This window comes from Podarcis melisellensis (genome assembly GCF_964234715.1).
Source record: "Podarcis melisellensis genome assembly, chromosome: 8".
In the NCBI taxonomy this organism is placed as follows: Eukaryota; Metazoa; Chordata; class Lepidosauria; order Squamata; family Lacertidae; genus Podarcis; species Podarcis melisellensis.
In genome coordinates, this window is record NC_138540.1 from 67,988,798 (window position 1) to 68,004,574 (window position 15,777).

Consider the following 15,777-nt stretch of genomic DNA (forward strand, 5'->3'; position numbering starts at 1 on the left):
ACAAATGACTGGTTTGTAATGTTAGAATCATAGAATTGTAGAGTTGAAAGGGACCATGAGGGTCATCTGGTGCAACTCCCTGGTAAGAGTCTCACGCTCTACCAACTGAGCTATATAAGCCCAGCATGTTGCTAATGTGCTGTTGAAGTGTTGCTCAGGAAGCACAGAACAGTGACTAGTCTTCCAGCAACGGAAGCACCAGCATAGTTTAACTACCATTGGGCTGCAGCTTGCCCTGGTGGAATGAGGACAGGTTAGATACCCAAAAGAGAATGATTAGAGAGGTACATAACATCTTCAGCAATTCTTTCTTTTAATACACAGACTATGAATAATTACATTCAAAGACTGCAAATTTAAAGTTGGTAGTGTGCGGTTGGGGTTTAGTTGAGCAGGATCGAGTACGAATACATATTTTAAGTTGCCAGCTCAACTTTCCATCTATATGTGGGAAAGTTGGGAAGATGCAAATGATACTGAGGAAATGAAAAAAAATTCCCATTGTAAAAGACTTTGAAGAGCAGCAATGAAAATTCGTTATATAAGAGCTTATATAAAATAGTAATATAAAAATAAGTATCCATACAATCATTGCCCAACACACACAGTGAAATTTTACTGCAGCTCAATATGATGAAGGTCAAGAGCTTAATGCCCCCCAAATGATAGCTTATGCTAATTTATTTAAAGAGGATTAAAGCTTTGAACAGATCGATGAAAAAGTTTTGACTTGCATTAAAAAAGTTGGAAACTAGTAATCAGCTAAATAGGATGCTAATTTAATTGTACAGTACAGCTGGGCATCAAAGGCTTCAGCCCAGGAGTCAGAAAGTTCTCTGTCCACACGATCCTTTGGCAAGTCACTTAATAGTCCAGCTCCTTGGTTTCTAGAATTGTGGGCAACACGATTTATGAAGGATGTTGACAAGCTGGAACGAGTACAGAGGAGGGCAACCAAGATGATCAAGGGTCTGGAAAGGTCGAAGGAGCTGGGCATGTATAGCCTGGAAAAGAGGAGACTGAGAAGAGATATGAGAGCTATGTTTAAATATCTCAAGGGCTACCACACAGAAGAGGGAACAAGCTTGTTTTATCCTGCTCTGGAGGGTAGGGCTTGAACCAATGGCTTCAAGTTACAAGAAAGGAGATTCCGACTAAACACACAGAAAAACTTTCTGACAATAAGAGCGGTTCGACAGTGAAATGGTCTCCCTCAGGGGGTTGTGGACTCTCCTCCCTTGGAGGTTTTTAAGCAGAGGTTGGATGGCCATCTGTCATGGATGCTTTAGCTGAGATTCCTGCATTGCAGGGGGTTGGATTAGATGACCCCTGGGATCCCTTCCAACTTCACAATTCTATGATTCTATGAAAATGTGTGTGTTCAGAAATGAAGAATGAATGTTTGATCAAGTTCTACTCATATTGAGAAAACACTGCAGAAAGCTTTTGGATTCTTTCATTCTTTCCAGTTCTAACTACTACCAAGCTATTCAAGTTTCAGAAAGATCTCTTCAGACTGTTGGCCCCCAAACAGGCATAATTCTCTGGCTGCAGATTGCTAGCAGCTTTACCCAATCTACTTGGCTACCTTTTTACATAGCTTGCACAATTTGTTCTCACATCAGCTATGGCCATTTAGTAAATAAAAATTAAAATAAAAGCACAACAGCCTACCATCTCTAGAATTATGTACCTAAATATGGTGTGTCTGGGCAGCTCAGCTGCTGCTAATGGACTATTAAAGCAGATTTCAGCAATTCTGTCACCAACATCTTTTTCTTAGCCAAAGTCTCGCAGAGAGGATATTTCTTCAATTTGGTTTAATTTCAGCCTGATCATAAAACCTATCCACTACATGCCAAATGAGCAGTGCTTTTCTTCTAGAAAGAAAGGTGCCAGTATTTACCAACATGCTGTTGGACTCCAACTCCCATTAGTCCCTGCTAGCATAGCAGGGATGGTGGGAGGTATAGTCCTCCAGCTTTGGAATGGCATAATGTTAGCTAGCCCTGCTCTATATCATGCCTTCCTCCAATGATTAAGAAAGCAGAATTATGTAGAAAGACCAGAATATGCAAATCTACTTAATTTCCACAATACAAAGCATTTGTGGAATGAGAATTTTCTCAGAACTTGATGTGCTTAACTTTGGTGCATTGTTTTGATTTTTCTTCTTCTCAATATCCCCCTCCAAGTGCCACACATTATCCAAATGGAACAGATAGCAATATGACGTAGCCTGCCATTAGCATTACATAGCACTGGATTACCTCTTGTCGGAAGAGAGCAGCCTGATCCTTGCAACCAGGAAGACGCTGGACAAATCCAGCCACCTAATGAAGTGTGGGAAATAACAGACAGAATTATTAAAGGGTTGTCCAGCAACCTAATAATAAAAGAAGTCCTGTCTGAAAAAAACAACTTTTCATTCATTCGAACAAAATATTGCAAACATTAAGATTTTTCTTTCTTTGTATCCAACCAAGAGATGATAAGAATTAATTATTACATTATTTCCATTTTTTTATATAAAAACAACAACACTGAAGTTGATATAAGGTTTGACGTAGATCTGTATAGTAATATAGCACAGACAAGACGAATAGCAAGCAGTAAGGAAAGAGAAGCCTTGAAGGTAGACAAACTTTGGGCCAACTCAATTGTGCATGGGTGCGCACTAGCAAAGCAGCATGCGGTCAAAGAGATGTGCTCCTGGATCCTATGCTTTCTGGCAGAGGATGCAGGGACACATATATTGGACTACAGATACCTATAGATGCAGATTAGCTGCAACACAAAGAGAAGCAACATGAGGATGAGTTTAAAAACAAATAATGAATTTGAAGCAACGAAGCCTTATCAATCCAGGAATAACCAGCCCGCCTTACACATACAGCAGAATGAGGTAGGGTCCTGAGGTAGCTGAATGGACTTCAAGTTGCAGATGAGGGGGGCATGGGATTCCATTTTTGAGTGTTCCCCATTGGGGAAAAACCTCCCTGTAGACAGTATTTAAAATAATCAAGGACAAAGCTTTTAACCCAATCCACTCCCTGCTTTGCTAATTTTCTTTCTGAAAGCTTTTCATGGGGGGCGCACAAAAGTGGCACCCCCCCCCCACCTTTGGTGAGTAGCAGTAGAATGTATTCTACCGGCTCATTCTGTTGCATGTGTAGGCCAAGCTATCTTCACAATGGCCTGGGGCCTAAGAGACAGAAGATGAGAGAGAATGGAAGGAGTGTATAAATTTTACTACAACTCTCAACTTGTATAGCTCCCCGCAAAATAAAACATGCTCTGATCCGGCAATTTTTCAGTAACTTCATGTTCCCTGAAGGGATTAACTCTACAGTATTATACAGACCTTGAGCTGTTACAGATGTGACATTCCTATCACCAATACCAAAGGACAAATAGTTATAAGGGACACTGTCAGAAACAATTTCCTCCTTTATATACCATAGGTTATCTAACTCCTTGCCTCTCAGCTTGCATAAGAAAAGTATACTGCCGATATGAATATAAATTCCTCTCTTATGTTTCTTTGCATAAGATCCTTCCTAGTTTATTATGCATATCCTTATGTTGGCATTACAGGAATTAGACCATGGCAGTAATCAAGTCTCACCCTAAAAGATAGTAAAAACCTGCAACTCCGGTTGATACAGTAATGACAGCAATATGGGATTATTGAGCACAGGAAGCTGCCTTACACCAGGTCAGACTGTTTGTCCAGTAAGAACAGTACAGCTTACTGTGATTAACGAAGACTCTCGAGAGACTCCTGCAGGGTTACAACCTGAACATTTTAAACTAGAAATGCCAGGGATTAAACATGGGATGTTCTGCATGCAAGGCATGTGCTCTGCCATTGAGTTACAGCACCTTCTCAAGGGCTGGATCAAAAGTTGCCCCAGCCTTTCTTGTATGAATGGCAACATGCACAAGAGAATAAAAAATGGTTAATGGTTCCAGGGGGAGGCCCATGTAGGGAGAAGAAGGGATAGAGATGAAAAGTTGCTCCTAGCTGGCAAGATCAGATTAAATTCCAATGGATACTGCTAAGGGTAATTTCCATAATATGCTCCATTAAGATATGGGGAGGTGAAACCTAGGAATTTGGACATTGTTAAACACATCCCATTGCACTGCAGATGGTGCCACTATTGTAAAAGATCCTCAGTTCACCCAGCAAACGCTTTAAACTGTGTTTGTTTGCAGTAAAAAAAAATGCACAAAAGAATGTAGGATTTGACACTGTCGTTTTGAAATTCTGCAAAGAGGAACCAGCCTTGCTAAGCTTTGGACAGGATTCCCATCCGTGTATTAATTTCTTCTGCGGGATTAACTAAAAGGGAGATAAAACTGTCACACATGATACAAAATCACCCTCCCAGCCAGTTACATTTAGAAAACATTTTAAGAAGCATTTGAGAAATAATCAACACTCAAATGATAAGTTCTCACTAGAGGGTAAAGATTATTCAGAACGAGCCTTTCCTTGAGATTTTGAAATGAAGGAGAAACACTCCTACTTCTGCAGCAATTTCCTAAAATTAAATTTAAAAGGTCCTCTTTGGTTTCATTAGTATTACTACTTAATGCTGGAGGCCTCCCCCCCCTTTTTAAACAGAGGCTGTGGGTTCCTTGTTCCAATTTTAAGTTCATAAACAAAGTTCAGTTCCGCCCATGCTATGAAGAACGCAAGAAGAGGCTGCTGGATCAGGCCAACAGCCAATCAAGTCTAGCATCCTGCTTACAGGTTTCCCACCAGATGCCTGTGGGAAACCTGTAAGCAGGATTTGAACACACAGCACTCTGCCCCCTGTGGTTTCCAGCAACTGATATTCAGAAGCACTGCTGCTTCCACTACCACTATGACACATTCAGGATTCAAATACTAATGAGCACAGAACTGCAGCCTTTGCCTCTTACTTGGGAGAAAGGCCCATTGAACCTAGTGAGGCTTTCATCTGAGAAAACATGCATAAGATCAAAATGCAAGTTGGGCAGTTCCCCAATGATTTCACAGTGCTGTTCCTTCTGAGCTTACAGCATTTGTGATAAGCAAATTAAGTGCCACATACCAATAAATTTCACTTCCTATCCTAGGATGATGATTGGCTAGGGAATGTCTGTGCAGTCAGACCCACTAAGTAGTAGTTCTACAGCCAGGATTTTGAAATTGGAATGAGATGTTCTTCTCCAAAATACAGATAAACTCAAGGATATTTAAGGTGAAGAAAATAAATGAAGCATGATAGTGGGTTTAATATTCTCCCCCTGCAATTAGGGTTTAACTGGATTAAAGAAGCATGGTGGGCAGAAAGAATATTATTGTTAATAATTGTTTGATCAGCAATATTAAAAAGAGCTCAACTATTTTATAGTGTTGTCTCAAAAGCTGTATTCTGAATACATAGATTTCTCCTTCAGAAGTCAAACTAGTCGAGGAGGCTATAAGTTGGACAAGCAAGTGTTCCCCCCTCATAACAACTCAAGAAACTGCTGGATCAGGCCACTGGCCCTCTCTAGATTAGCATCCTACTCTCACAGTGGCCAGCCAAATGCTTAGGGGAAACCTGCAGGCAGGGTCTGAGCCCAAGAGCACACGGCTCCTGTGGCCTCTAGCAACTGCTATTCCGAAACATTGCCTTAAACTGGGGAGGCAGAGCATAGCCATCCTTGCTCATAGCCATTGCTAGCCTCATCCTCCATGAATCTGCCTAAATCCTCTTTTAATGCCATCCAAGTACCATCACTGCCTCCTGCAGGAGTGAGTTCCACAGTTTAACTATGACTGCACCCTATGCAAAGAAGTAATCTGCTCCCAATCAAAATGTTTCAAGCTCCAGTCACCTCACTCTTTCTCCAGGCCAGAATAAGGACCACTATGTAACTGTGAAGCAATCTGTATCTGGAGCTCTATATTTTTGCAATGCTTGACCGACTGAAGTATTCTGACTTAGGCCAGAATGAAAGCTACAGTTCTACTGCATCTGCCTCTCTTTGCCTAAAAAGGACTGAGAGGGATATTCACAACAATTACTCTCTGGCCTAGGAAGGAGAACTATGGCAGTCAAGAGCATATTCAATTGTTTTGTTTTAATAAATCATATTTAAAGCCCAGGGGTGACCAACACAGTGCCCTCCAGGCATTGGACTCTAATTCCCATCAGCCCCAGACAGCATGGCCAATAGTCAGGGACGATAAAAGGTGCAGCACAACACCATCTGGAGGGTATGGCATAATACTGAATGTGGCACAATGGGTCAGTGCCTCTGGCTGTTAACCATAAGTTTGGTGGTTCGAGCCCACCCAGGGATGACTGTGGGCAGAATTTCTGCATTGCAGGAGGTTGGTTTGGATGACCCTTGGGACCCCTTCCTTCACACTCTGCAATTCTATGTTTCTATGAAAGCTTTATATCTCCTCCTCATGGCCTTGCTGGAGCAAGAAAGGTGAATGTGTGAACTCGAGTCTCATTCATGTAATGGCAAATCATATTATTATATCAAAATAAGACCAGTATAAGATGGCTTCATATATTTGTATTAATCAAAATAATAATCATAACACGTTAATGATAAAGTAGTAGCATTTGGCTCAAACTTTTGAAGTGTCAGTCTTTCATGATATCAAACATCTCCAAATTTTGAAGCATAAATTAATAAATTTTACAGGAACAACTACTGCAACTACTATGAAGCATAACCCTTGAAAAAAGTATAATTTATACATTTTCAAAATAGGGCCAAGTGATCGTCAAACCAAATGGACTTTCATCTACCCGCTCACATCAACTCAAACAAAACCACTCTTTGCCACTTTCAGCCTGTGGTATAGCGATTGCTAACTCCCAAGGCAACTGGTGCAAATGTACAGCACACGGCTCAGATATGCTGTGTCACTCAATCCCTGACTGCAGGGGAAACATATTGGCTTGCAGCAAAGCACAACGTTAGTTTTGACTGTAAGCCCATAGTCTCAACAGAATGGGTCTGTCTGTCAGCAATCATGCAAACTGTGGGGGGTATTCTGTGTCCCAGTCATGCAAGCATGCGCAGGACAATTGCAATGTAAAGTGAGTCAGCAGCAGACAAGCACAGAAAAGGCCATTGTCGAAAGAGGCCCCAAAGGGGGCAGCTGGTAAAAGTGGCATGGCTGCACAAGGAAGGATCAGTGCAAATCTATGTGTCTTAATCTAAAGTTCTGAATTAGCCACAGCTGTAAAGCAGAGGAAGAAAAGAATCACTACCACTATATTAAAAATGCTTTCCAATCGGGGGGGGGGGGGGGATCAGGAAGCACAACTCACCTCTTCAACACTCCATTTGGCCACATTCTTGGCGGTGAGGCCAGAGACCTCCGGCAGCAGCTTGCAGTGTTGTTCCCAGCAGAGATGGAGGCGGTGGGTAGGGTTTGCAGAAAGGGAAGGCATGAAGACAGACTGGTGGAGGGCCTGCTGCAGAGCAAATGCTGTGTCTGGGAAGAGGGAGGGCAGGGAAGGAAAGAAGATGAGTCAGTCCTTGTTCAGGTGCAATTTAGAAGTGCAGGGCTGGAGCATCCCTCCCGAAAAAGGTAAAGAAGAAAGCCCTGTGCTGTTACAGATGCTCTCAGGGAAGAGATGCCCCGATGCTAACACAGGAGGGATTGCCAGGGAGGAGGAGGTTGGGTAACTGCATCTTCAAATGGAAATTAATGGCACCATTCCAGCTTACAGTTTGTATCCAGCCTGTTCAGAGCACTCTGCATACAAGATAATGACAAGCACTGGTCACATCCCTGGAGAGATGACTCCAAGGTCAGGAAGGTTGGCAGTTCCTTCCAGACGTTAGTATCAGTCTCCATTTGTCAAACAATAGAGGCATTAAGAACAAGAAAACATCTCCCGCCTGCCTGCCTCTCTATCCCTCTCATATATATAAGATCATCTGATTATTGCTGTGTCATGGTGCAGTAAAGATTTGTGGCTATCTATGCAGCATATACTGGAGCCACTGATTAACATGGCATGGCACAATTTCTTTGATTAGCAACATTAGCATGATTTATTGAGTTAACAACATTAGCTAATTATGTTTGCCGCTCCCCCTCCTCCACCGGGACACATACACAAAAAGAAAGGTATTTCAAAACACCAGGACCTTTTAAGTGATGGTTATTGTAAAGGTCTGTAGTGACATCTAGTGGCATTTTCAAATAACTGAGATATACTGCTTATAAGAGAACAAGTACTGAACAGTCTGTGAAATGCTGTGTTCTTACTCCTCCCCTAGTTTAAAAATGATTGAAGAATACTAGGGCTCAAAGGGGCTGCTTATGATGAGATTGTACAACTCCCCTCCCTGCATTTTACAAGGAGGCTGTTAGGGAAACAACATGACCCCTCCCCCAAGTACACAACAATAAAGCCATTTGGTGCTGTTACAGCACAAGTGGTTGAAGTTTTTGGAAGGGTGAGAAAGGAGTGGGGGGAGCTATAGCCTCTTCCTTTCCCACTTCCTGAAACCTCTCCTCTGTGAGCTAGTGCTATAAGCTTGCTAGAAGATGAGCAATTACGGGCTGGGGATACACTACTTTTTTGTTGTGGGCCCTCACTTTTTTATATGGATTGTAGATTTTTCTAAACTGAAGCAGGGAAATCTCTCTAGTGAAGACAGCTCTCCCTGTGGATTGCACCTGTTATATTGACCAGTGGTCAGTGGAAAGAGATGGAACACTAATGGCTCTCCAATGAGTAATCCGATCTCTGCAGAAACAATTAATATTCATTTTAACAGGTTTGCCAGAGGAAAAGAGGTGGGAGAAATGTTAGCGGCAGGAAGCATCAAACCAAATAGTTTGACCGTATAATTTTCATGACGAAATTTCCAGTAACTCCACAATTGTTTCAATGGTTTTAAAAAGCACAAACACAGAATTAACTAACCTCTTCCATCAGCCTCCTGCTTCACTAGCTGGAGCTGTATATAGCTACGTGAGCAACCAATCCTGAAAACACAGATTTGGGCAGTAAGGCAAACAATTATACAGAAGAGACAGAAATGCTTCTCCAAAGAACACTTAAATTATGGAGCTGAATAAAAGACTTTAAAATGTTTTTTGTAGCATGTTTAGCCAGCATTTGATAAAATGAGCTCTGATTCACAAATGCTTATGTCACAATACATGCTACCCTTTAAAACTTTTTAAGTTTATGCTGCCACAGGCCGCTAACCCCTTTGGAATAGAAATTGTTGGGTCCAGTGCCAGCTGAGGATCACTCAATTGTAATGTAAAAAAATGGTTTGGAAATTGACTCAGTCACTTTTAACTGATTTTCGAATTGTTCAGGTACATTTATTGATACTCCACAAATTTGTTTAATTCTCCTTGAAAGCTACCCTTGCTTCTGTAATCAGTATCCCAACATTTTTCCTTCACTTCAAAACTAAATAGTCCAAGTGGGAAACTTCATTGGGAGTAGGTTTAACAAGTTGAACAACTTTGCTTACCCTTTTGATTTGATTTTAGTGACAGCAGACGATTCTCCTTCCACTGAGTCCTTCTCTTGGCTGGTCTCAGACTGCTCAGAAAGACTGTGGACGCTGCTCCGTCCTGATCTCTCCCCATCTTGTGTGGATGATTTTCTACTAAGAATACAATGTTTATGTCTATAAAAACCACTTCCCAACACTCCCAACTAGCCATGAATTAGAACTCAGGGCAAATCCTTACAAATTAAGGGTTGTGATTGTGCAGATAAAACCTGGCAAAGTCCTCAGGATAGGATGCAGTGATGCAGATAGGACTGGGACAGCTGTCAGTGACTCTAATTAAGTTCTGTGGGGCAATTAAAAATACACAAAAAGGTTCCCCACCAAAATCAGTCACAAAACAAGAATCTTTCACCACCCAGCAACAGAGTTAACAACAACTGCTGTCAGGAAAAGGCCACAAAACCAACACAGTATAATTGCTCAAGTGCCTGAGAGAACAGGGACATCTTTGCCTTGCACCAAAAAGATCACAATATTGGCACCAGGCAAGCTTCTCTGGAGAGTCTGGGGCAAGTGGAAAGCAAGACCAGTGCAAGAGTAGCTTAATAAATGTGCCCAATATTACGGTAGACCTTAAGGTTTAGTTTAAAACTTCACCTGGACTGTGGAGAGTCTTCCTGAAGGTCTGTAAGTCTTGCAGAAGTCTCAGGTTTCTTGGGCTTCTGAACATTAGCACTGGGTGAAGGTTTTTCTCCACCAAGACGATCTTGTAAAGAACTCTCCCTGCTGCGATTGATTTCAGAATATGGGCAGCCAACTAATCTACATCAAAAGCAGAAAAATGTTTCCACAAGAAAAATATTATGCAACCCAATTGTTCCACCTTCTCCCTCCGAGGCCTATACTAACTAGCAAAGCAGTATAATACAGCAACTCTGCAAGAGCAACAAATGGCAGGCATGTAAGATAAAGGCTCCTGGGAAGTAAGTGCTTAGCAGCCACAGGCGAAAACAGAAATTCTGCAGAGAGATGCAGTTTTCAGCGAAAGGAGGAGGGAAGGACATCAGCTGCCAAAATGACTGCTCTTCAACAACACCTAGTAGCTGAATGAGCTTGGGGCAACATGAAAGTAAAATCTTGCCCAGAATTCAGGAAACAGGGCACATAAAAAGCTAGCCAGAGGCAGGGGGTATGGTGGGTCAGCTCAAGAGAAGAGAGACTTAATGTAATGAACAAGTCTTTAAAAAAAAAACCACCCATTTATAACTGCCTTTTCCTAAAGGCTTTTGCTTTGGAGCTGTTTCAAAATGTAGCTCTGCATAGTTGTTTCTTAGCCTCTGTTTTAACCACCCTTGTAATAATTGTTAATGCTGCTGCCTTTGTCCATGTTTTCAGCCACTGTATTTAATCATCAGTTTATGATATTGTGAGCCACCTTTGATGGGCTGTGCCCCAAAAGGTGGAATATAAATAATTTTACAAATAAACAAATACAAATAAAAATAAACACACACATTAAAGAAGGAAGCAAAAGGAGCAGGTAGGGATGTGAGCTGGCACAAACACAGAAAGGCAATTGCTAAAAAATGCCTACATTTCGGCAGCCTTTTCAATGGCTAAGATTCTCAAGACCAACCTAGTCTTCCAATAGAATTGCATCACTTGTTCTGGACACTGGGACCATATTATACAGGTCTGAGAAAACTTAGGTTGGTTACTCTTCCCCACCCCCACCCCAAATGGTTCTGACCTTTAAACACAAGTTTCTTTCTCCTTCCTGTAAATCAAGCTTTGCCTCCCTCAAAAATAAAATAAAATAAAATAAATAAACACAAGTTTTTGACTATCTGAACAAACACCTCTTCCCATATCTGGAATCTCATCCACCTTAAGATTTGACAAACATTTATGTTGATGTTATTCTGATGCCAGCTTAAAGTGTGTCTTTTCACAAAGGCATTTGGGAAGTGTGATTAATTTTATGCCAATCTGGTTGTTTTACTGCTGGTTTATGTGTCCTGATTTTTATTGGTACCATTATTTATTGAAGGTTAATTGTCCCTCACTCTTGGGTCTTTGGATTAAAGGACAGTATATATGTATCAACCATGAAACTATCTGTCCAAGAAAGTTCACTTACACCTTCCATTCTGGATTTCAGGTGACAGGTGAAAACTTTTTTTTATTTCAAATGGTTTTTAATGTAATTCCACTTAGAGAGCTTTGCTGTGGAGGGGGGATAAAAATTTAAAATAACTAAAACCAACAAAACAACAATATTGTCACTCCGCAAAACATATGCATCATGTTTGTTCCCCTACATAAAGAGCTTCCTCTAAACGGCCAGTTAGCACATCAAGGGAGAAGGCTGGAGGAAGGAAAAAACAATCTCCTTATCCCAATATGCTACCTTTTTACAATCTAGGAGTTTTAACATGGGGAAACATTCTAATATGCAATCCTGCACCAGCTTAGTGGCACAGAACAGAAAGAGCACTCTGGAGGTCTTTAAGAATCCCGAAATTCATGAGGAAGTAGGCTATGAATCTTCTCTTTTTTATGTAGGAAATATTACGCAGAAAGCAAGATGCAAAGCAGAGGAGTCTGTGTAATCTTGTGCTTTTTTAGTGCTGCACCTGGGTTGTGCAACCTGCATCCCGCCAGAACCTATAACTGCAGTCAGCTATTTTAACGGCAAGAATCCCATTGCACAGCTTGGTTTTAGTTTCATGTTTAGAAAGACTTATGAGAGTGTCAATGAGTCAAAGTAGTAGAAACAGCTCCTTGCTTAAAAGAGGGAGTCCTGCCTTTGCCTTATTAATTTTTAAATCTTACAGAGTTTATTGGGGAGAAGCAATTTAATGGCTTTTTGCCCAACACTGGAAATCCTAAACACACACACACACACACACACACACACAGCTAGCTATGAAACACAAATCCTTTCCCAAGCTAAGGAGCTGTTCTTTGCTCTTTTGTCTCAACTTTCCCCTGGGTGGGTTGAGAATGTTGTAGGATACCTCTTCAAGCCACTCCAACTTTCCCTTCTTGCTGGAAAAGTTTTGGGAATGAAACCATGAGATTCTAAACAGCTAGAGCTGCCTCTTCTCATGTGAGTAGCTGTAATATGTATAGCCAGGTTCTGATGCTACTTTTCTGTGGTGTCAGTACAAAGCTTGTCAGTGAAGCCAAATACAAAGCACAAGAGGGAGCTAGAAGCACAGCATTTTATAAGTGAGACAAGCATTCGTATTTGTAGTTCACTGAAGCTGCATTACTTGATAAACAGGTGCTGGGCAACTGATACATATTGCCCTACAATCTGCTGGCAATTACCCCATAACTCTTGGGCACACGTACGTGTAATGCGTTCCATATCTGGGTCCCCTGACATGACCCAATCCCTGACAACCAGGAGTAGGGCATCCCTGTCCTACTGCCCCTGATGGGTCCGCAGTCCCTAGAAAAACAAAACTTGTTCAGGAATAGATTGCAAAGTCTTGTTTTAAATAATTAGGTAAGGAGGGGAGAAAGAAACTACAACATTTTTCTTTGTCTCACCTGGTGGGAGTTGCAAGGCATGTCCAGTTTTTGCACACCAGCCCATGGGGTGAATGTCTGGACTGTCAGCATCAACCCAGAAATCAAAACTGTGGTCCCAGCCATCAAAGTGTATCTAGAGAGGATGAAACCCATATTGGAGGAAGAAAGAATGAAAGTTATAAGATAATGTTTCTTTTTTTCCTTTTTAAATTAATTTTAATTGCATTTTAAAATTTACAGATAGACATCATCTTTTCATCTACATTTACGTACATAGTCCATTTATCCTTCTATGCATGTTCATATCCGTACCTCTTAACAGCTTCATCATCTCTCTTTATTTCATTTTCATAAGATAATGTTTCTTGTAACAACTCTAAGAGCTTCTAATAGGAGCAGAATCTTTTTGGTTGTGGCTCTGGAGCTGTGGAATATATTCCCTGGAGAGTCTTTTGATCTTCCTTAGTTTTGCTTTAGACAAAACTGAAACTCTCCCCCAACCAGGGATTTACCTGGATGTGTGCTTTTTGAACATAAGAGCCCTGCTGAATCATACCTTTGACACATCTAGTCTACAATTCTGTTTCCTACTGGAGCCTCTGGAAGTCTACAAGCAGAAAATGAAGGCAGAAGCCCTCTTTTGTTGTTGCTCCCCAGCAGCTGGTATTCAGCGGCATACTGCCTCTGAACTTGGAGGTTGCTATAACCATTAGGACTAGTAGCTAGCCACAGTGCTCCATGGAAATAAGTCTGAATTGCTTTTGAATCATTTGTGAAACTGTTTTATCATTTTATGTACTGAATTTAAAACAGTATGTAAACTGCTTTGAGAAGATATGTGGAAAGAGGCAGTATACTCCTGTAGTTAATAAATACACAAACAAAGCCAGTAAATAAAATGTCACAGGCAGACTTGTTTAAAATGCATTGCAATAGTCCAATCCTGATGTTACCAGAGCATAGATTACTGTGGCCATGTTATCCCTGTCCAGATAGGATCATAGTTAGGCCACCAGCCTAAGCTGGAGGAAGGAACGCCATACCACTGAGGCAACCTGTGTGTCAAGTGACAGCAATGCAACCAATAAAACTTCCAAACTATGAATGTGCTCTTTCAGGAGTGTGGTCCCATCTAGAGCAGGTTGCACACCACTCAGTCAGACTGAGGAAGCACCCACTTAACAGCACCTGTCTTCCCTGGATTAAGTTTCAGTTTATTTGCTCTCATCCAGTCTTAACCAAGCACTGATTCAGCATGTCCACTGCCTCCCTTGCAGAAGATGATAAGAAGAAATAGAGCTGTGTGTCATCAGCATACTGATTACGAGCTCCAAAACTATTTAGGACCCCACTTAGACATTAAACAACACTTAGACATTAAACAACATGAGGGACAGGACTGGCACCCCTCCAGGACGCCATACTGGAAAACTCATGAAGTCAAACAATGCTCCCCAAGAACTGCCTTCTGGAGCCAGTCAGCCAAGTAGGAGGGGAACCACCCAAACTGCCCAGTAAAGCTAAGTTTCCTGGGTTAAAAAATACATTCTGGGTAAAGCTAACTACCCAGTAAATCTAAGTTGTTGGTTCCGATATCAGTTTATGGCATCACTTTTGATTTCTAATAAATGTTTACCCATAACACAAAATCTACAGCATTAGAACTAGAAGAACCTTATTGACAGATAAACAGAATAGAATTACTGTGGATATCCAACAATGGAAAACTACAAATGTATAATCAACAGGTATATCAATAGTTATTAATGAAACCACAGTAGGTGCTCAACTGGAGACTCTTAGTTTCTTAGTCTCTTAAATGCTTCCTCTAGAGCATCTTGAATTAGGCACTTTCAGAGGCAGAATGTTGGTCTATAAGCATCATTGCTTTGACCTTGCAAGAGGGCTCTTATAGCCTAAATCCAATTCTGATAAATAAAAACTGAAGGAGCCAACTAAGGAGCACTTGAGAAAAATCTGCTGCTGCTTCACCTATTCTGTGAACTGAGGGAGATTTTCAATCTTTGTATCTGACAAACCTCCATTTTATAAAATGAGTTGAATGCAAAGTTTATGTGTTTATGTACTCATTACAGGATGGTGAGTGGAGGCGTTCGGCATTTTAAAAAAATGAGGTTAACCTGATGTTGAGGTTCGTATTGCAAGTCACCCTCAAGGTATGAGAGCTCTAACATGGCAAATTTATGTTAGATTCATACAGAGAATTGCTCAAGGGGAAGAAAAATCAATTCAGAAATGTCATTCCAGAATAAGTGGCATTACAATAGCATCCAGCAATAGTGAGCAGCAGCATTGCAATTCATGGGGGGACTAAGATCAAGCTGTCATATTACTGCTGAAGATGCTTTCTTTCTTGAAAGCTCAAATGTAATGTTCTTTTCATAATCTTAGAGTAGCACCATGGCTTATTTGAATGCACATACCTTGACACGGTGGTCATCTTTTTCAACTATGGTTGCCACTCTAATTAACATGGGATTTCTCTTGTCTACAGCTTCTAGTTTCATGTTGGGCTGGAATCCATGAGCTGGGCGCTGTAAAGAAACGCATTGCAAATGCAGTCAAGCATTACTGAGAGTAAGGTGAGCCATATATAATTTAAAGATGCAGTCTGGACGTAATGATAAACCACAGCCTAGCATTAAAAAAGTAAGATTGCTTGGCCAGCACCATCAGCAGCTTCCTCAGTGCATGCCAGAGTGTCTCTGGAAGAAGTTGCTTTCTGGTTTA

At 41.2% G+C, this 15,777-nt stretch overlaps 1 protein-coding gene across 15 annotated transcripts in view; it reads right to left on the reverse strand.

The window, feature by feature from the left end:
- LOC309375113 (lethal(3)malignant brain tumor-like protein 4) overlaps nucleotides 1–15,777 on the reverse strand; it is a 59,833-nt gene that overhangs the window by 4,301 nt on the left and 39,755 nt on the right. For 11 of the 15 annotated variants that reach the window (XM_081920561.1, XM_081920568.1, XM_081920572.1 and 8 more), the window contains 8 exons: nucleotides 15,471–15,581; nucleotides 13,045–13,159; nucleotides 12,844–12,943; nucleotides 10,141–10,305; nucleotides 9,499–9,636; nucleotides 8,934–8,995; nucleotides 7,320–7,486; nucleotides 2,271–2,333 (listed from right to left, as the gene is read on the reverse strand). In XM_081920561.1, the coding sequence (XP_081776687.1) occupies nucleotides 2,271–2,333; nucleotides 7,320–7,486; nucleotides 8,934–8,995; nucleotides 9,499–9,636; nucleotides 10,141–10,305; nucleotides 12,844–12,943; nucleotides 13,045–13,159; nucleotides 15,471–15,581 (921 nt within the window). Of the gene's footprint in view, nucleotides 1–2,270; nucleotides 2,334–7,319; nucleotides 7,487–8,933; nucleotides 8,996–9,498; nucleotides 9,637–10,140; nucleotides 10,306–12,843; nucleotides 12,944–13,044; nucleotides 13,160–15,470; nucleotides 15,582–15,777 lie in introns of those variants that run through there. The other 4 variants (XM_081920569.1, XM_081920564.1, XM_081920570.1 and 1 more) reach the window with 3 other exon arrangements.